The following is a 22,761-nucleotide window of genomic DNA, read 5'->3' on the forward strand; positions in this document are numbered from 1 at the left end:
AAGTATCAATCCTTGCCTTCCATCTTGCTTGAGACAGGGTCTCTCTTGATTGCCCACCACTATGGAGACCAAGCTAGCCCGCCAAGCAGCTTCAAATGATCTTCCATGTCAGGAACACTAGGCTCACAGATCCACACCACCATGCCCTGCTTTACTGGTCTCTGGGGATATGAACTCAGGCCCTGATGCTTGCATAGCACTTTACCCCCAGGGCCACCTCTCCATTGTGAACTCATCTTTAACTTAGATTTTTAAAAAATCAAATATTAAGATACTGTATAAGACTTATTTGATATACCCAGCTTAACCATTTCTGGTATTTCAAAATAGCCAGAAATGATAAATAAGCATATGTTTGTGTTTTAAAAGTACAAAAACTAAACACATCTGATACCATTCTTCCACATAAAGTATGCCTAATACTAGAATCCTAGACTTAAAACTTTGGATAATATTTTACAATGGTCATAAGAATCAGGATTGGGATATCTACACAGTGGCTTTGTTTATATTTCTCAAATTAGAAATCATTCTAAATCTGAAGAGTATCTCCTTAATTTTTATATCTGCATCTCCTTTCTTCAGGGCACTAAGGAGCTGACAGGATGAGAACTGAGCCTGAGCCCGAGCCCTGCTCAGGGAGGCTAGGCAAGGGCTCGTCCACTGAGCCACACCTATTTGGGTTTCAGAGAGAGAGAGAGAGAGAGAGAGAGAGAGAGAGAGAGAATGTTTTTGTTTTAATCCCAGGTGTAGGCTATAGACTGTCCGAAGAAGCTTACCATAATTTGCCTCGTGCTCTGGTTATGTGTGATTCGGCCAACTGCAGATAGCTTCTGCAATGATGTGATATTTGGAATTCTGGGGACTTTTGAGAGGGTGTATAAATGCTACAGCTACAAGAGGTAGAGTTGGTTGTGGGTAGGTGGGCTAGTGAGTTGTTGGTTGGTTGTTAGTTGCTGTTGTTCAAGGTTTGTTAAGCAGTCATGCACAAAAAAAAAAAAGAAAAAGAAAAAAAAGAAAAGAAACAACAAGAAGAAATTCGATATCCTGACAACAAAGATCAAACTGGCCCCAAGGAACTCAATGCCCCTGATCAGCAGGAAGTAGTCTAATGATAACACCTTCCCCTTTCCAACCCTGACTTTATTCAGGGGTCTCTTTGCTTTCTCCTCTATCCTTTGTCCCTTCTATCTAGTGTTAGAGTTGAAAGGGTGGAAGAGAAAAGAACCCACAAAGTAGCAAAAGACACCTGCACACATACCCAGACCATCCATGAATATTTACTTTTTCTTTTCTCTTCCTTTCCCTTCCTTTGTCTTCTCTCTTCCTTCCTGGTATCTTCTCTCCTCCCCTCTTCTTTCTCCTTCCTTCTTTTCTTCCTTCTTTCCCTATTTCTGTCCTGGCAGAGTCTCACTGTATAGACTTCAAACCCATGATCCTCTTGTGTCAGCCTCCTGAGTGCTGGGATCAGGTGTGCACGAGCTCACTGGAGCTCTGTTACAATGTCACTTGAGTCATTTAGCCTTCCCAATTCAATAACATAACACCAGAAAAAAATGTGTGTAGATTTTAAGTGGTCAAATCCTACCAAAACTACCACTTTGCCTCGGCTTGTTGGTGCACATTTGTAATCCTGGCACTGGGAAGAAGATAGAAGGATTGCCACAAGTTCAGGAGTAGCCTAGGCTACATAATGAGTTCTAGACCAACTCGAGATATATAGCGTGTAGTGGTTTGAATGAGAATGGGCCCATAGGCTCTCATATTTGCAGAAGGTGTGTCATTGAGAACATTATTTGCAGTTTTAAAAGCTTATACCAGGCCTTGCCTTGTCTCTGTCTGTCTCTGTCTCTCTGTGTATCTCTGTCTCTATCTGTCTCTGTCTCTATCTCTCTGTGTGTGGTGATAATGTCCAAAATCTCTAAAACTGTAAGCAAGCCCCCATTTAAATGCTCTCTCTTATAAGAGTAGTTGCCTTAGTCATGGTGTCTCTTCACAGCAATACAACAGTGACTAAGACACAGTGAAACCCTGTCCCAAAGGGGGTAGGGGGACAAAGAAGAAAGGAAACTACCACTGTTTTTTAAGACAAGGTTTCTATAAATTGCCAATGTTTACTGACTCCCAAATAGCTAGGCTACAGACCCTGTATTCTGCCACACCGTTAGGCTTAACAACTGCGATGATATGAACACTCACATCCACTCGGGACCACTACAGTCAGCTACCCCCTGTCAAGGTCAGTGCTAACAAAGACTTTACTATCATCACTTTCAGCCACCAGAAACAAGCTGAGATTTTTGTTGTTGCTCTTCAAACACCATCAAGAAGTTTCAGATCATCATTTTACCCACCCCCATCTGTAGGAATAGATTGCAAGAGGGTATAAAAAATACTCAATATTCACACTTTACAAAATGTAACAACTGCAAGTAATCACATCACTTAGTTTGAAGACTACATGGGCCTGTCTTTAGAGCCCTTGGGAACTAAAGGTTTTATACAGCATAATACATAGGAAATGTTATTTGAAAGTTAAACTATTTATGCTATTTAAAAGTGATATTGTTTTATAAGCCTTGGACTACAGGTTATATAAATGTTGTATACATGATTTAAAAAAAAAAAACACACACACAGGCTGATACTCAGCCCTGCACCCCTTCATCTGACTCCTCACCACGGACTCCTAACTGGTCTTAAAGACAAATGAGGGGGTTCTCCGGTGTTACACAGCACCTACACATCCCTGCTTAGGCAGGAACAGAAGCCACTGACCTGCAGAGTCTTCTCTAACATTAGTCTCTGATATTTCAACCATATGCATTTGAAAAAGGGGCCCTCATGGCTCACTGGTGAAACAGGGCTATCAAAACACCCATCAATTCTCTAAGAGGAAAACAGCATTCATCTTTTATTAGCAGTGACACCCCCACAGAAGAAACAAAGCTGGGTTCTGGCTGTTCCTTCACCCCATCAGACACACCAGTTCACTCTCTGGATAGTAATCAAAGACTCCACTGGCTTTGGGAGCAGCCTCTCCGTAACCACATGTGGCCACTAATATGTGCCCTTGGCAGACAAGAAAAGGCTCCACTTTCGACAATGAGAAGTTAACTTGGAGTTTGCCTCAATATGAGGCAAAAGGCAACTTCTGACTTATCCTTCAACTCACTATTTTCTTTGGCAAGCCTTTTATTCCAAAGTCTTCATGAATTTTTTATTTATGTGACAATATAATCCTATACAAGTTTATAGAAGTCATTTGATTATTTGAAAAATATTCCACCATGCTCATATACATCACTGGTAAAATTATGTTCACTTCCTTTACTGACAATTATACTTCGAACATATTGGAGTTTTATACAGTTTGTTCTTTCCACCTTAGTGACAACAGAGGACAAGTGTGCAGCCAGACCTCTCAATCCACACTGTGCACATTATGTCTGCACTATGACATTAGACTTCCTAGATGAGTTCCACCTTCCTTAGGTTCTATTTGACTTTAAAAAAAAAAAATCAATGTAGAATACTTGGAAAAGTTAAAGAAAAATAAACTTTCACATCACATACAGAGTAGGTAGTATTAAGAAGCCAATAGCAAAGCCAGGCACACCTGTAATCCCAGCATTCAGTCTTCTGAGGCAAAAGGATCACAAGTTTGAGGGTAGCTGAAAATATATGGCAAGACTCTTATCTCAGAAAGGAGGTCAGGGTGGGTAGAATACTTTAGTTAGCAGAGTGCTTGGCTAATGCATAACTCTGGGTTCTGACTCCAGCACTGCATGGTAGTTAGTGAATGCCTGTAATCCCAGCACTTGGGAGATAACAGTAAGACTGGAAGTGCAAGGTTACCTTTGAGTAAAGAAATTTTAATCTATCAACATGGTTGCTCTGGCAAGAGATCACATCCAAAGACCTAAATCTGAATAATCTGGCTGGAATGTAGACACGCCTCACACCTTTAATCCCTCTGGCTGGAATACAGACATGCCCTTATAACACACCTTTAACATTAAAGGTAAATTTAGTTTGTTGAAGGAAGTAGCCATGTTTGAAGGTGACATCTAAATGAGGGGCAGACAAAGTGATAAATCAGAGAAAGATCTGACAGAATGAGTCAGAGATAGGATATGCCCAACTCACATGAGAGCAGAGGAGAGAGAAGATGAGAGAGAGGGAGAGAGGGGGGGAGGAGGAAAGGGAGAGGGAGAGAGAGAGGGAGAGAGGGAGAGAGGGAGAAAGAAGGCAGTTTTTATCAGGGGCAGTTTTACAAAGACAGGTTGAAGAAACCAGAAGATAAGAACAGACTGCCAGAGTTAGAGGCCAAGTAGAGCAATTCAGTCAGAAGCCAAGAGAAGCCACTTTGAATCACTCATCTTGGAGAGTAGTTTAGGCCAGAACAATTGAGTTGAATTAGCCAACCAGAGTTCAGAAAGAACTAGAAAAGGTGGGCTTATTCAGGAGTAAGTTTCCCAGATGACAATTCCATCTGGCAAATAAAAGTTACTTTTATACCCTTGGGCTCATAGAGAATGTGAGATCAACCTATGGTATAAAATCTTGTCTCCAGGAAAGTGTTAAGAAGTGAAGTGCCTCATATTAAACTTTATAGAATTTAAATAATTGTTTAAAGCCAAAACCATTTTGAGCTATGAGGATTATAACAAATATTGAGTAGTTTGAATGTCATGTTGAACACTTAAAATTAGTGACAAAAGGATAAATAATGTACAGAAATAACCATACCAACTGTCTCTACTGCCAAGCTTGATCTGTATGAATGCTGCAGCTGGCACAATGGAAAACAATTGTAATCAAAGGTGAACTCAAGAGGGAGGTCTGGTAACCTCCACTATTTTATCAATTTGGAAGATGTGACTACCACAACTTGTACACTGTGGTGGTAGTTCTCACATATCCTAGTTAAGGTCTCCACTGCTGTGATTAAACACCATGGCCAAGGCAACTGAAGGAGGAAAGGGTTTGCTCTGTCTTACAGATTATGAGCAGGAACTCAAAATAGGGCAGGAACATGGAGGAAGGAAGTGATCCAAAAGCCCTGGAGAATGCCAGTAGGCTTGCTCATCCTACTTGCTCATAGCACCCCAGTACCTACCATCCACAATAGGCTGTGCCTTCCCACATCAACCAGAAATTAAGAAAGTGCACTACAGGCCAATCTGCTAGGGGCATTTTTTTGACTAAGAGTCCCTCTTCACAAATGAATCTGGCTTGTGTTAAGTTGACATAAAACTGGCTAAGATGACATGTTTATTAAAAAAAAAATTCAGAAATCACCTGGATTGATAGCACAATGATATGTGTTCTTAAAACTAGTCCCCAAAGCCCCCAAAGATGCTGTGTATATCTGCTGATACTCTGTAAATATGCAATGTGCCCCACAGGGTTGTGTGTTGAAGGCTTGGTCCCCAGGTGCTCACACTGGGAGATGCTTGAAACTGCAGGAGACGGGATCCAGTTATAGGAAGCACATCACCTGGAGCATGCCTTTGGGAAGCCAAGACTACATAGTAAAACTCTGCCTCAAAGAAATGTTTAGAAAGATATCCTTCCAGTTTATTTATTGTCATATGCCCCTTGCATTTCATATTGAAAAGCATCAAGTTTTACATGTTAAACATAATATGCTTAATGACTGTTCCCTTTTGGTGGAGAAAAAGCTAAAGTCCAAAAATATGAAATTACTCTGGATTAGCTGAAGGTGAAACATCTCAGGGACATGCTGCTCTACACTGTGTCATCAAAGGCTGTGTCTGCGCTGGCACCAGGTCATTCCCCTGTTCCTGTCTCTGGGTCCACAGGTCTCAGATATGACTATATTGAGAATATGACTACATTTATAGAAAAAAATCTATAAATTTTGGTATAAGGAATGCTGAAAATGAGGAAGAAATGACCTAAAACCATGCTGTGCAGAACACCAAATTTCAATCTCTTTCTGAAGAGGGGGCAGGCAGGGCGTGGTGGGCAGCAGGGACCCAGGTTTATACAGTGTCACCTCGACCTTCATCAGAAGCTTCTCCCTCCATGAAAAGCACTTAAAGCAGAGATGTACAGTGACCAAGGTGATGAGGACAAGCAAGCGTTGACTGCTCAGCCTTAAGTAAGGCACCACTGCAAGGCTCCGGAACATTGGCTAGGAACATGTTCAAGGACCTAAGAGACAACTTGGCTTATATGCAGGGTACTGGGAGAACGAAAAGAGAGGGGGTGTGGGGTGGACGTGATAAGAACACATCATATTAACAAATGATATTCTTAAATAATACATTTTAAGTTAAAAATAGAGGATAAAAAATATTTTTTTAAAAAACAACTTTGATTTTAAATTTTTAAAAAGTGTTTTTCCTAAGAAATATTTTTAAAAAATAAAATAAATTTAAAAATAAAAAATAAATTTTAAAAAAGTGTTTTCTTAAGCTGAACGTACATCCAAGTCCCGGAACCAGGGAGGATGAGACAGGAAGGGTATAGCAGGTCTGGGGCAGCCATGACACAGTGGGAACAGAAGAGCAGGGCAGCACGACAAGCTCCGACTCAAAAAGGTTCTGACCTGAAACACTTCTTTACTGAAAAAAAGGGGTGTGTGTGCATGTGTGTGGGCATGTGTGTGCTTATGTGTGAGCGTATGTTGTGTGTTTCTGTCTGTGTATGTGTGTCTGTGTATCTGTGTGTATATGTGTGTATCTGTGTGTATGTGTGCATGTGAGTGTGTGTGTCTGTGTATCTGTGTCTGTACGTATCTGTGTGTGTCGAGTGTGTGTGTCTGTGTATCTGTATGTGTGCCTGTGTGTGTGCCTGCGTGTATATATATAAGTGTGTGTGTCTGTGTGTGAGTATGTTTGTGTATCTGTCTGTGTGTGTCTGTGTGTGTCTGTGTGTGAATGTATATTAGTGAGTGTGGGAGTGGAGGGGGTGTGAATGTGTGTGTATGTGTGTGTGTTTGTGTGTGCATGTGAGTGTGTCTGTGTGTCTGTGTGTTATGTGTGTATGAGTTTGTGTCTGTGTGTGAGTATATATGCGTGAATGTGGGACTTTGGCAGTGTGTGTATTTGAGTATATGTGTGTGGGAGTGTGCATGTGAGTGTATGTAAGAGTGTGTGTCTGTGTCTGTGTGTGCGTCACTAACATTTCACTTTGGAGACTTTCTTGAACTTCCTTATAAACCAAAACACCAAGCAAAAAATGAAACAAAACATAAACATATAACCCAGAAGCAAGTCAGTGTTCTGACATGATCTATGAGTAATAAAGTTATTCACTGAGGGGGAGGCCATGGGCAAAGGCACCTGCTATCCAGCCTGATGCCCTGAGTGGTCCGTAGGCCTTCAGCATACAATGGCTCAGTTCTTCTTTGTCCCTGTGCCTTCTCTCTCTGTCTCTCGCACTCACTCTTTCAGACACACACATAAATAAATGTAGTAACTTAATACTTAATACTTAATACTTAATACTTAAGTTTGGCCAAAGCAAACTATAGTCCTTTCTGATAGGAAAGTCACTGTAGCCAGGTTAGAGAGGGCTGCTGTTCTAACTCCACAGGACTCTCCAGGGGAAGCCTGGTTGCAGCCCTCCTCTGTCATTAAACAGAGCTTGAGCAGTGAACTTTCAACTGTGGAGCTGGATCAAGAATGGCAGAGGGAGGCGCTCAGGTGCTACAACTTGGCATCACCAAAAACACCGTCGGAAACTCAGACTCGCAGTCCAGTTTCAGAACACTGAGACTCAGAACTTGCATGTTACCATGGTCTTGTGATTCAAATGTAAATTAAAGTTTCAGGTACACAGCTTGGTAGAATTCCCACATTACATCCTTTCAGATATTAACTAATAATTTCCCTTTTAAAAAACACTTCTTTGCAACTTGAAGAAATTTATATTTATTTTTAGTCAAAAGAAGAAATTTCAGTATACAATTTCCTCATTCATGATTTGTGTTATTTTGTTTTGTTTTTCTGAGGTACACTCCATGTCAGGGCTTCATCCCCCTGCCTCCACCTCAGCAGTGCCTGGATTACCTGGGCCACACCTTCAGGCTGGGCTCCCTTTCTTAGTCACAGGCAGTCCCAAACAACAGAAGCAGTAGAGGCCTGCCCTCTAGTGGTAGCTCTTTGGGTGCACAGCCCCAGTGTCTCCTCACCTAATCTAAAATAGTACCAGGTTTTATTTATTTTTTCTTTTTACTTGATTGCTTTCTCAAACACTAAGTTTCCTTCGCTTTGTTAATTCTCAGTAATTTTCAAATTAAAAGAATGACTCACTCTTGAGCGGTTCCAGCGTGCACCAGGAGGATCCCAAGCCCATTCCAGCTACACAGTCAGCTCCAACCAGTTTTAGCCTGTCCCAGCCAGTTCCAGCCTGGTCTACAAGAGACCTAGTCTCCAAAAATGCAAAACATACAAGCAAAAAGAGAGTGGCACACTCCCTATGCAATGCTGTGCTACACAAGTTAATCACACTAGAGACAGGCAGGGCGTGAGAAGCGAATTTCTTTCAAATGAATAAAAACTTGGGGATGACTTGTCTTCTTCCCAAGTGCTAACTAAACTGCTTGTTTTGTGTGCCAAGTGCAGGAAATATTCAACAACCAGCAGACTCCATCATTTCTACATTCTAGCAAACATATCTTGTCCAGAATTGGGGACTGAGTGCCAAGCAGTGAGCACACCGCCTACATTCCCTAAGACAGTTGTGTTTATTTCTAGACAGGGTCTTGCCCTGTCCAGTTCAGGCGGCTAGCCTTTGACTCCAAAGCTGACCTGGAACTCCTGTTTTTCCTGACCCCACCTCCTTCTGTTTCAAGTTGTAAAGTTGTCAAGTTGTGTTCACAACCAAACAAAAGTAAAGTGTGTCAGAATGGCCTCATGCTTTGTTGAGCGTTTGCAGTGTGGAACACAATTCAAGAGCTAAGAGAAGAACAGGTAGGCCTTGTTTTCAGTTGGTTCTAGTTATGCACAGGGGAAGAAATGCCTCGTCGCTCACCTTCCGCTCAAAGCTGGGGTTCTTCAACCAAAGACAGTATCCCAGAAGAAAAGCAGAAATATAATAGTTTTACATGATGTCAGAGCTTTCATTAGCAAATGAGGGCCAGAAGAAATCATTTCACTTGTGGATTTTTAACCCACACTGGATGAAAATGGGGGTTGTCACAGAGCTTCATGGGACAACAGGGTCTGAGCAGACAGTCTCAGCATGGACTACTTGTCAGTCTCTCCTATGAACCTTTATTCAAAGAGAAGAAGATTCCTCATCTCAGTATAGGAGCTGAGCCCTCACAGGACAGTCACATGACCTGCAGGAGTCAGGATAACCTACTTGAGCAACGTCCATCCGTGTGCCAGAGGTTCTTTGCTCATTTGTCTGTTTCGCTGCTGAGGAGAGAACACAGGCCTCATAAATACTGAGCGTACCTATCAGTGAGCCACAGGCCCAGCCCAAGAGCCTGTGTTTTAGATGAGTAAGTCCTGAACCCCATCACACTACCCTGATGGTCTATTAGGAAAGCCATCAAAAGTGTTGCACAGAATCAAAGAATGTGCTTATGTTAGTTAGGTTAACTTGGTCTAATTCAATCTACACAGCACTGAGTACATAGCCTGAGCCACACAGTGCTAGGAGAACGACCACTTGAAAGAGCCAGCTGCTGTCCTCACAGCCAATGTCTGCACCCCAGATGCATAGGAAGTTCGTTTCATTGTTTCTTGTTTGTTTGAGCAGGAACTGACCATCTACCCTAGACTACTCTTGAATTCATGGTAATCCTCCTGCCTCAGCTTCCTGAATACCAAGAGTAGAGGCATGAGCCACCACATCTAACTAGATCCATAGAATTTAGCAATTTGCTTTGGTGAGAACAAACAAACTGAAAGCAGTTTAAAAAAACAGGCAGTTTGGAAACTAGGTCCCCCAAAGATGTCAGACATTTTAAAAGAGTGTTCTTCAACTTGAAAGGCAAGGGGTGTGAGGAGGCATTTCGTGGACAACATTACCTCTCATATAACCCCCCCCCCCCCTTCAACTGTGACCTTGAATAACCCGACACTCCTGTCACTCAGACAAGTGTATCTCTAACCTAATCAAGTGGTTTGTTTCATTACACAAACTTTTACTTGTACATCACTAACAAAAATATTCTAAATTGGGAGCTGGAGAGACATAGCTCAGTGGTAAAGAACATTTGTTGCTTTGGTTTGGGGTTTGTTTAGAGATTTATTTTATGAGTGTAAGTGTTTTGCCTGCATGTTTGTGTACCCTTTTATGCCTGGTGCTACCGAGAGCCTGAAAAGATTTCAGATTCCCTGGCACTGTACCTATAAATGGTCATGAGCCACCATGTTGGGTCCTGTATAAGGGCAGCCAATGCTCCTAACTTCTGAGCCATGGCTCCGGCCCCACTTCTTGCTCTTAAGGAGGACTCAGGTTCAGTTACCAACCCCATATGACAGCCCACAAGTTCTAGGCAATCCCACATCCTCTGGCATCCTCAAGCACCTACACGCAGGTGGTACACATAGACACACACACATGCACACACATACACACACACACAAATACATATACACACACATACACACAGATATACACACATATACACAGACAGAGAGAGAGAGACAGAAAGAGAGAGAGAGAAAAGTACACAAATGAATTTTTAAAAAATGATCCTCCCCTGAAGATATTTGCAACTCCATAGGAAAGACAACAATATCAACCAACCAGACCCCCCAGAGCTCCCAACCGAAGAGTACACATGGAGGGACCCATGGCTCCAGTTTCATATGTAGCAGAGGATGGCCTTGTGGGGCATCAATGGGAGGAGGCCCTTGGTCCTGTGAAGGCTCAATGGCCCAGTATAGGGGAATGCCAGGGCGGGGAGGCAGGAGTAGGTGGGTGGGAAGGGGAACACCCTCATAGAAGCAGGGTAAGGGGTGAATGGAATAGGGGGGCTCTGGGGGGAAAACCAGGAAAGGGAATAACATTTGAAATGTAAATTAAGAAAATAGCCAATAAAAAAGAAAAAGAAAAAATGATCCTCCCAAAAGCTAAAATATCACAAAACTCCTAATCACAGACTGCAGGTGATACATACACATACATGCAAACACAGTACTGCAGGTGATACACGCACATACATGCAAACACACAGTACTGCAGGTGATACACGCACATACATGCAAACACACAGTACTGCAGGTGATACACGCACATACATGCAAACACAACCACAAAACCATGTGTTGCTACCACAAGCCAGCACCCCCAGCTCCTCATCCATGTTAACTGTAGTGAAAAACCATGAGCTATGTCTCATGGACATTCTGCAGGGAGCCTTTCTATTGCTTGGAAAAAGAAACATACAAAGGAGGAGGATCCAGTCTAAGCTAGAGGTGCCAGCCTTCTCCTTTTCTGGATTCAACCAAGGCACTCAGGAAAGAACTGCTTCTGCCACGAACATATACATACTATTTCTCTGGTCATTATCTGTACAATATCACAACTATTTTCATGGCATTCATATGCTGTTAGGTATTATATTTAATCTAGAATATAAAAGGCATACAGAGGAAGACATGATGGAACACAGCTGTGACTCTAGCACCCGGAAGTTTGTGCAGAAGAGGCTCACTATGAGTTCAAGGCAAGCCCTGCCCACAGAGTGAGGTCCAGGTGAGCCTGGACTATAGTGTAGGCCAGATCTCAAAAATACATACATATATACAGACAGGCAGGCAGGCAGGCAGGCAGGCAGACAGGCAGACAGACAGACAGACAGACATTAAAAAGCAGCCATGCATACAGAGGACATGATATGTGTAGGCTAGATACAACCATTACCCACTTATTCAAGGAACTTGAGAATCTGCCGATGTTACATGTAGCGAAGAGATGACTGATTTCCTGGAATTTATCCTGAAGCCCCAAGATACCAAGTGCCTCTACTTGATGAAGGTGATACCGATACCCTGGTAGAATCTGAGAGGGGTACCTCTCCTCTCAGGTCACTGCTGTTTGCGCCAGAGATCATACCTTGAAGAGCAATATCACGTCTACATTTAAGTACCTATCTGTCCCCACCCCCAGGCGTTCTCGTCTAGGAAGACTCCATGAGCACTCTCAACATGAGAGGCAGGGTAGGCAGGTTTGTGGCCCACCTTCCTTTCGCAGGCACAGCTGGGACTGTCACTAAGATCAAAACTTCGTGCCGGCTTTGCAGTGGTGGCACTCACCTTTACTTCCAACAGTCGGAAGGCAGAGGCAGGCCTTGTATATGTATTCTCTGAGTTCAAGGCCAGCCTGGTCTTCAGGGTAAGTTCTGGGACAACCAAGGTTACACAGAGAAACCTTGTCTCAGAAAACAAATAAACAAACAACCATTCCATGCCACAGAGAGTGGCGGGCACCAGCTCTACCTTTAATTAGCTTATTAAGACAAACTCTGTAGAAAACGCATTGTCTTAATTATTTCACTATTGCCATGACAAAGCACCATGACCAAGGCAACTTATAAAATAAAGCATATAGCTAGGGGCTCATAGTTTCAGAGGGTAAGTCAATGACCGTCATGACAGGGAACGTGGCAGCAAATGGGCAGACCTAGGATGGGAGCTGAGAGCTTACATCTGATCGATCCATAAGCAAAAGGCAGAGCGGCAGCTAACGAGGAACGGCACAGGATTTTGAAACCTCAAGCCCACCCCAGTGCCACAGCTCTTCCAACACGGCTACACCTCCTAATCTTTTCAAACAGCTCATCAACTGTGAACCAAGCATTCAAACATACAAGGCCATGGAGCCATTCTCATTCAAACGATCACAGATATTTACAGAGAGTACTGAAGACCATAAAATAATGCAAGGCATGGGACTATCAAACATCTCCATTTTTAAAGTATGCATTTTAATTATTTTAACATCTAAACATAAAATTTTTACTAAAATACTTATTTAATGATTTAAGATTCAAACCACATAATATTCCATTGTAACATGATGAAATGATGTAAATCCGCCACTAGAAATATCATGTGTATGACTCAAAGCAAATTACCTTTTATGCCACCAAAGGGTCCATAAGTCATATTGCAGGCTGTCCTCTGAAGATGGTGCTCATACATTAATTTTATCTGATACTGGTTTCCATGTTCCACATTACCTAATGTCCCTATGGAGAAAAAACAAAGGGACCACTTTAAATCTGTAATTTCTTCTCATCCTCTGTATCAGCCTTAATTCAATTACAGTAAAATTAAAAATGACAAAGCAATAAAAGATAAGAACAATTAATACACTGGTCACAGAAAAGGACAGCACAGTTAAAAAAAAATTTGAATCTCAGTTATATCGCACCATTATAGAAGTAATACCGTGAGGAGCATCTTATTGTGTATTTCTATTAGACATTCCTTAGTGAGGCATAATTATTTAAATGACAACAAAGCTATTTAACTTCAGTTCTAAAATAAACACCATTACATTTTCCATTATAAACGATACAATAGTACAGCAATCAAATGACAGCTTTAAAACAACTCATTTTCTTGTTCGTTCACATTATCAAAATACCCAACCCCTTCAAATACTATGTCCTGTAACTAGGGATTGAACCTACCACTGAGCTATCTGACGTGAGCCAGCCCTACAATGCCAGTCCTAATTAATGGAGAAATCTTCCAAACTTCCTTCAACAAGTGAACAGAACAATGTGCTCTATTTGAAACATTGTAAGAGAACAAAGGGTTCTCTCTCCCTCTCTACTATACAGGCCACGCATCCTACAATCATGTTCTAGTTCTTTCCAGAAGACTCTACCTACATCTACTTTCTGCTGCCAGGATTTCAAGTTTGTGTCTACTTGACATAGAACTAGGCAACACACTGTGCCTTTTATTAACGGTTTGACCGTGGCTAAGGAAAGCACCGTGACTGGAGAAGTATTTGATCATTCCTGTTTGCTTGTGCTCTAGTCACGGTCCGAAGTGGGGTCAGCCTAGATGTCTATCAACAGATGAACAGGTAAGAAAACGTGTACATATAACAATGAAATTGTATTCAGCTATAAAGAAAATTGAAAACAGACAATGAACAGCTACTGATAGTCCAGACAATTAGTAAGTGTTGAGTGATCAGCCCTTGCAGGGCATTTATATCACTCTCTCTAAGACTCAAGGAACATCAAGGAGGAGAGAGCAGAAAGAATTTAAGGCCCAGATGATAGGAGGAAGGACTATATAATGCTATCTTCAGGAAACGACGCCACCATTGTAACCATGATCTTACAGTGGCTGTGGTTGCCTGCACTGGTACCACATAGGACCGGACCTGTCAACAATCAATCATGGGTCAGGGAGGGACTCATGAGTTCTACACCTCCCTGGTGAACAAATGGCTACTTCTGGTCAATTCTGGAGGTGGGTAGTCATCGTCTCTCATTGTATAGACACTTGTGAGCATCTAAAGATAGTTCTAAACCCATGATGACTGGGCCACCTAGTTTTTATGTCAACCTGACACAAGCTAGAGTCATCTGATAGGAGGAGACTCAACTGAGAAAATACCTCCATAAGATCCAGCTGTGGGAAAGCATGCCTTAAAGGACACTTTCTCAATTAGTGATTGATCACAGAGGGACACTTCAGGTAGGGACAGCACTGGTAGTCCTGAGTTCTATAAGAAAGCAGGTTGAACAAGCCATGAGGAGCAAGTCGGTAAGCAATACTCTTCCATGGCCTCAGCATCATCTCCTGCCTCTAAGTTTCTGCCCTTATTGCCTTTGATAATGATCTGTGATATAGAAAAGTAATATAAATAAACCCTTTCCTCCCCAGTGTACTTTTAGTTATGGTGTTTCATTACAGCAATAGAAACTCTGACTAAACAGTTACACAGAGGACACTGATTAAAGTCAGTGGTTCACAAAAGAAAAGCCATGCATGTGTGACAAGGAGGTTGAAAGAGGTCAGAGGGAGATAAGAGAGGGCAGGAGAACATAGCCAGAATGTATTATATACAAGCATGAAATTGTCCCCCAAAATGATGATTAATAATAATAATAATAATAATAATAATAATAATAATAATATATTTTGTTATAATTACATATAAAATATAATAGATCATACTATATATTATATTATATTATATTATATTATATTATACTATATTATATGGGAGTCTCAATAGAGACTCTAAAAGCCAGAAGGGCCTGAGCAGTCTCTATGAGACCATGAATATCAGCCCAGACTACTATATCCAGCAAAACTTGTAATCATCATAGATGGAGAAAACAAGATATTTTCCATGACAAAACCAAATTTAAATAATATCTATCCACAAATCCAGCCCTACAGAAAATACTAAAAGGAAAACTCCAACAAGGTGGCTAACTACATCCAAGAAAACACAGGAAATAAATAACCCACACCAGCAAACCAAAGGAAGGGAAACACAGACACACACACACCACCAACAACAACGACAATGACAACAATAACAACAACAACCTCAAAATAACAGAAATTAACAATTGCTGATCATTAATATCTCTCAACATCAATGGCTCAATTCCCCAATAAACATATATAGACTAATAAAGTTCATCAATGGGTCAATTCCCCAATAAACATATATAGACTAATACAGTTGATGCAAAAACAGATCCCTCCATTCTGCTGCATACAAGAAACATACCACAGCAATAAAAATAGACATTACCTCAGAGTAAAGGGCTGGAAAAAGGTTGTCCAAGCAAATAGAACAAAGAAAAAAATTCTATAGAAACAGATATCTATAGAACCTTTCACCCAAACACAAAAGAATATACCTTTTTCTCAGTACCTCACAGAACTTTCTTCAAAACTAACCAAATAATCCATCACAAACCAAGCCTCAACAAGAAATAGCTCCTCATATTTTATCAGACCACCATGGATTAAAGCTAAAATTCAACAACAGAAACAACAGAAAGCCTAAAAACATATTATATAACTTATTTTATATATTATATTATAATTTATTATTAATAGAGTATATAAATACATGATATCAATATTACATATAACAATATATAATAACTATTATTATTACTACTATAGAGATAGCCAGGGCATTATTTGGCTCAGAATAAACCATTTTCTGATTTCCTTAAAGCAGAGTTATGTCAACACCGGCATATATCTATAATCTTGGGTATTTCTCACAAAGCTGAGGCAGGAAAAGGCCTTGAGTCCAGAAGTTTAAAACAACTATGGGTAACACAGCAGGGAAAAGAAAGAGAAGAAGGAGGAAAGAGAGCAAGGATATGGAGAGAAAAAAGGAAGGATGGGGCAGAGGCAGGGAGCAAGAGACAGAGACAAGGATCAGATTGTGGTGGCAAAGAAGCAGCCATTCTCCAGGAGCATACCAGACCACACCACTGTTTTGCATCTGGTCTTGAATCTCTAAAAATAGAGCTTACAACCTTCCTTTCAGGGAAAATAAATTAACCCCTCCTGAGTTGTTTGTTTGTTTGTTTGTTTGTTTTTCTGTAGCTGGAGCTGGTATTGAACTTGTTCATCTGGCCTCTGCTTACAGGTGCTTGAATTACAGGCATGCACCATAAAAGTCAGCAGTATCATGTATATAGAAAATTTCCATCTATAAAGGAGTCTCTCTCCAGTGCCTGGAAGAAGAGGACTCTTAACTCTTATAATGGAGAAAGCCTGGGCTGAATCTGGATAATAAAGTTTCTTTAATCTTTTTTTTAAGATTTATTTATGCTGTCACTCCCTTCAGATCCACCAAGAGGGCACTGGATCCCATGAGAGGTGGCTGTGAGCCACCATGTGGGGCTGGGAATTGAACTCATGACCTCTGGAAGAGCAGTTGGTGCTTTTAACCGTTGAGTCATCTCTCCAGCCTGTCTCTTTAATATTTTAAATTGTTTTTATTTGTTGGGTGGGTGTACACCACGTGTGCAAAGTGAAATGGACATATTTTTTGTCACTGTTATGTCTCTTCAGTGGCCCACGATACTTTTCAACGTGCACTTTCTCTTTCCTTTGCTTCAGAACTGAACCCTGTATGGTTTCAGACCTACAGAAAACTAAGACATACATACCAAATGACATGAGCACCTTCTTGGATCAGACACATGGGATGCTCCCATGTCTCCATACTCAATGCACACATTAAGAAACTTTTCCCCTTCAGTTTTTAGCCAGTTTGTCTTTGGCCAATCTAATGCACAAGGCCCTCACTTGAATGCTTTATGTAGGTGGGGGGAAGACCGGTTTCCTTCTCTACTTCTTCACCTCTCTCTGTCTGGCACTATGCTAAATTAAAACTAAACCTGGCCTGAATCTAGCAGTATATCAACACAGGAGCCATCGCCACCAACCACAGCAGCCAAGCTCCAACCAAAACCACGTGATCAGTGCCCGGTCAAGCGACGTAAATGATAAACTACAGCCAACGGAGCTACTGCTGCATTTCGTTTTCTGTCCCTAAGTGCTGCCTTGTTGAGTATCCCATTGCACTGCCCATTGCACTGCTGCCTGCTGCACTGCTGCACTGCTGCACTGCCGCAATGCTGCAATGCTACGATGCTGCCTGCTGCACTGCCACACTGCTGCACTGCTATGATGCTGCCTGCTACACTACTGCCCATTGTACTGTTGCCTGCTGCACTGCTGCCTGCTGCACTGCTACACTGCTGCACTGCTGCCTGCTGCACTGCTGTACTGCTGCCTGCTGCACTGCCCCACTGCCCCACTGCCCCATTGCTGCCTGCTGTACTGCTGCCTGCCACTGCTGCACTGCTGCCTGCTGCACTGCTGCCTGCTGCACTGCTATATTGCTGCACTGCAGAGGAACTCTCTGAATCTCTCCTGTTTCTGAGCTCTGCCCAAGTCCCAACTCCTTCCTCATTCACTCATGTGCTGCAGACGTGAATGCAACTACAATATTTCAACAGAGGGAAGAAGCAGCAACAGGATGGCAGCCTAGAGCTGAGCCACTGCTCCTCAGCCCCATGCCCTAGAAAGGTTACCTTTCACATGCCATACAACAAGAAACTATGGGTATAGACACCATCTGAGGTAGTAAACAGTAAAAGTCACAAGGCACATGTGGGCGGAGGGTAAATAGCTAAGTCAGTCACTATATGGACCTAAGGGGAGTCCCAGCTCCCAGAGAAGACGTTCCCAGAAGCAGCTGACCTAGCAACACAAGCTACACGTGCCATTCTGCACTCACACCCAGTCCCCCTACTGAATGGGACAGTGCTTATGCACACCTTCCAATCTGCACAAAATAAGCATCTAATAGCCAATGACATAACCATGCTTTGGGGTCGGACATATTGGGCATATACATATTCAACTCACATGCTACAGGTTTTTCTCTCGGTAACCTGTCTTTGGCCAATATAATACATAGCATCTCCCTAAAGAACCCTCACTGTATAGAGGAAATACTTGCATTTTCTTTCTCTATATTTTCCACATCTTCAATCTGGCATGCAAATGTGGCCCTTCTGACTCTGGTTCCTACAGGATTCCTTTAGCTCCCAGCTACAGCTCCCTGAGTGTCACTGTGGTGCCACATGGCTTCACTCTGCCTGCTCACTGTGTCTAACACTGCTTCCCACAGTACTGCCCACCCCAAACAAATAACCCATGGGCAAAGGACTCAGGTCAGGCTGTGCTGACTTAATATTAAAGTTGGCCTGAGAACAGCTCCTTGAGTTCCTATGAAGCAAATAACAATCCAATAGTATATCAACAAACTCTAATGTAGGAGCAGCCTCCGCCAATCACAGCAGCCAAAAATGGCCCAAAGGTGGGACAAATTTAAGAATTCATATTAGGAAACACACGACTCAGGGTAAATAATTAAGAAAATTAGACCTAAACTTGAAGCATGAGAAAGAAACTGGCCAGGCAATTAGAAGAGGGACTTCCAAGGCAGTGACCCCACTTCTTGGCCTTCACCATCAGCCAGCCCAGTCTCAAGCAGAAGCTGGAAACAGCCTTGGTTCTATCCCAAGATCTGGCCTGGTCAGAGGCCAGAAACAGCACTGCTGAGGGTACTGCTTCATGTTCTTTCTCGTTTCTTTTTTTTTTTTTTTATCTTTTTCTTCTCTTACATAGCAACCTAAATGAAGCCAGCTACCTATGTGAGGCCATCCAAAGCCATAGTCCAAGACACCAGGATGGAGACACATGACCACTTCATGGGTAGGACAACGGGGCTGACCTGTTCAGCCTCAAGGCCCGTGAGGACTTCCTAACCCCTCCAGCTTCTGCGGTATGAATGTGGCCTGCTTGCTTTCTCGTATAACACAGCTTCCTTCTAAAGCTCACGCCCACTGTCGGACATTCATCCTCCAAGTCCTAAAGCAGTGCTGCTGTCTGACAGGAACCTAGACCCTGAGTCCCCAGCACACGACATTTATTCTCAGCTGAAGTGAGAAAACCTCCATCACTCAAGGATACACTACCACATCCTCCTGCCCCCACTTTCTCCTCCCAAATATCAAAATGTCACTAGAACTTGTGTTCAGTCAGAATTCCAAATACACTGATAAACTTCCAAAATTCAGGGAACACCACCCAAAACTCGGTGTAGCTGTAAACAGTGGGCATACCTTAAATCCCAGCACTGAGGAGGCTGGAGCAAGAGGCTCTCTGAGTTCAAGGCTAGCCTGGTCTACATAGTGAGTTTTGGGCCAATCGGAGCTACTGGTGATGTTCTGTCTCAGTAAGTAGATAAATAAATGTTTTTAAAATAAAAATAAATTTTATAAAATAGTGCAATTGCAGAGAATAAAGACAATTTTTTTCCTTCGATAACTCTTTTGGAATGAAGGCATCGTGTAAAAATCTAAATTTTCTCGCCCTTTTTTTTTTCTTTTAGAAAATTATCAGTGACATAAATATTAAAATTATTTGTATTACCAAAAATAAATCAGGTAAGATCTATAGGCTGAATATACTAGCTATATATAATTATGGTCTACATAAGACAATCTCTGTTTTAAAATATCTCCAAAAATTCTCCAAGAATATCAAAGGTAAAAGAAACAAATTATAAGTCTTTTAATAAGTTTTCAAATCAATTTTAGATGAGCAATCTAGAAATGCTTACACAGTCCAGAGCCATCACACATATTCCCCAATTAGATCACATGAGCACAGGAAAAATAAAGGAGGATTTCTTCTTCCCCTTCCAATGGCTGTCATCAAAACTCTGTCAGTAAGTCAGACACCTGGAAACGCCTATTGTGGCATACATAATTTTTGGAAAAGAATATTTAAAATAATATAATCATTGTAAATGCAAACATCCGTGGCTAGAAAAGGGGCTCAGTAGTTACGAGCACCGCACTTGCTGCTTACAGCGGACCCACATCAGGCGGCTCACGGCCACACACCAGGGATGTGATACCTGCCTGGACTGCAAGGGCACCTGCACACACACAGGCACACACTCAAACACAGACATGCACACGCATACACTTTTTAAAGATTTATTTTTAACTACGTTCCAACATCTCAGCTCAGAAACTAAAGCCCACCAGAAAACAACATAAGCCAGATGTGGTGGTGCATTCCTGCTGTAACAGAACCAGGAAGCTACGGCAGAAGAATCACAAGTCTGAGGCCCCCAACCCTGGGCTATATTATTCAGAAGAGGGAAAGTGGGGGAAGGAAAGTAGAAAGAACAAAGAACCCTTTAGATCATCAAGACACTGATGTTACAAGGACACTTAAAGACACAGTGTCCAACCTTAAGAAAGTTCACCCAGTATCCTCTGACTATGTAGGCCTACTCATCACTTCCAAGAGAAATACTTCAAAGACTGGATTCACTTCAAGTCTATTTCAGAAACATGTCAACTACAAAAGAGCTTCATGAAAGCAGATCAAGGTTCTGGGTTCAATCCTAAATACCACAAAAATAAGAAAGGCTGGAAAGGGAAGAGCTTGGGGGAGGGCAGTGGGAAAGACTGTCCGAGGCAGCTGACATCTGCCAACCCCAACATTCACTTCAGCTAGAAGTACCTGTGCTCCCCCTGCGGCTGTGAGAGCTAGCTCAAAGTTCAGCCTAGAACCATAAGAAATATAACCAAAAGAACAAAAACACTAACTCCCATGCTTTTGAATTTAAGCCACGCTATGAAAAGTACACAAACTGTCACCCTGTTAATATTACAAAAGGCTACAGAAGTGAGGGGTGGAGTCAGATAGGCATAAGGAAGTATGGTTTGGACAATTCCTGCTCTCCAGGGAATATAGCTTTTAAATGACTGCCAGAATAAAAAAGCAACAGCCCTACCACTCCCTTAGCAAATCTCTCTTATCTCAGCACTAACTCAAAGAAGGACACTAGTTTTCCCCAAACAAACTATGACCAAGCGAGTTTCTTTACTGAGCTCCTGCCTGAACATGGTACCCCTGGTCTGTGCCCTATGCCCCAGTGCTACGTTATCAGCTCCTGCCTTGCTAGCCATAATTAAAATGGGTCAAGGAAGGTTTAGAGTCCGGTCTATCTCCTTGCTTTTAGAGTTCCCACAGGGTTAAAAGGAACGAATTATCTAAGGTCAGGGAGTAACTAACTGGGCACAAGCTCTCTTCCATCGCCTGTGAAAACAAGATAGTAAAGAATCACGTCCGACTGACACAATTATGGAATCCAGAAGAAACGGAGCACATGTTTGTGGCCCCAGCACTAAGACGGTAGAAACTGGAGGCTCACCCATTTTCTGGGCCGACCGTGTGAGTTATAAGTCAGCTTGAGCATAAGAAGTAAGCTCCTCTCCCACAATTAGTCAAAATGCAGACAGTGACACTCAGCCCTAAATAGGACATTTGTATCATATCCCTCCCTACAACCCAAGGCTCAGGAAACATTACCAACAGGGAGCAGGTCACTGTAGGAGTGACAAGCAGTGTGGAAGATGCTATGAAACGCTGTCTTCTGGACACGACTGGGTCACTGCACACACGAACCCAGCAGCTGCAGTTGGCAGCACAAGACCTACATAAAATCAAGCCAGCCAACACCCCACATGGAGAGAGGGGCCATGAGGCCCCACTCATGGCTGAGGAGTTATTGGCAGTTGATGGGCACTGGGAAGGGGAGACTCAGTTCTGTTCAGGCACAGGGATATGATCTACAAATACTGTAATTATGCATGAAGTTGCCAAAGAAGACACTTTTTTTTCTATTTATTAAGCTTCGTTTCATGTGTAGGGAGTATTGCCTACACGTATCTTTGCACCTCATCAATGCCCAAAGACATCAGACCCCCTGAGACTGGAGTTACAGATGGTCATGAGCCATGATGGGTGCTGGGAATCAAACCTGGGTCCTCGGAAGAGAAACAGTGTTCACACCCTTAAGCCATCTCTGTTGTAGCCCAGGGAATAATTTTTTTTTAATATCTTGTCTCCAAAAATGAAAAAAATAGAACTAAATACACAAAATATCATATCTTTATTATTATATTATTATTACTAATACTATTATTGAATACTAAATACATGTCCTTTCACCAGAAATACCAACTTCTTCTCTAGAGAGAAGGTTTCTCTATGTAACTCCTGCTGGCCTTTAAAGCTCAATGAGCCTGCCTTAGCTTCGGTGTGCTGGGATTGTAGGCAAGCATCACCATGGCCACCTAGGAACACATTTCACCATGACACCAGTGGCATTCACTCCATCAGACCTCTGATAAAGACAGATGACAGTGGTGAC

The 22,761-nt window shown here is 42.2% G+C and overlaps 1 protein-coding gene across 6 annotated transcripts in view; it reads right to left on the bottom strand.

The window, feature by feature from the left end:
* Bbs9 (Bardet-Biedl syndrome 9) overlaps positions 1 to 22,761 on the bottom strand; it is a 369,513-nt gene that overhangs the window by 322,691 nt on the left and 24,061 nt on the right. For all 6 annotated transcript variants that reach the window (XM_076939717.1, XM_076939716.1, XM_034510258.2 and 3 more), the window contains one exon: positions 13,073 to 13,186. In XM_076939717.1, the coding sequence (XP_076795832.1) occupies positions 13,073 to 13,186 (114 nt within the window). The remainder of the gene's footprint in view (positions 1 to 13,072; positions 13,187 to 22,761) is intronic.

This window comes from Arvicanthis niloticus, chromosome 8, assembly GCF_011762505.2.
Source record: "Arvicanthis niloticus isolate mArvNil1 chromosome 8, mArvNil1.pat.X, whole genome shotgun sequence".
In the NCBI taxonomy this organism is placed as follows: Eukaryota; Metazoa; Chordata; class Mammalia; order Rodentia; family Muridae; genus Arvicanthis; species Arvicanthis niloticus.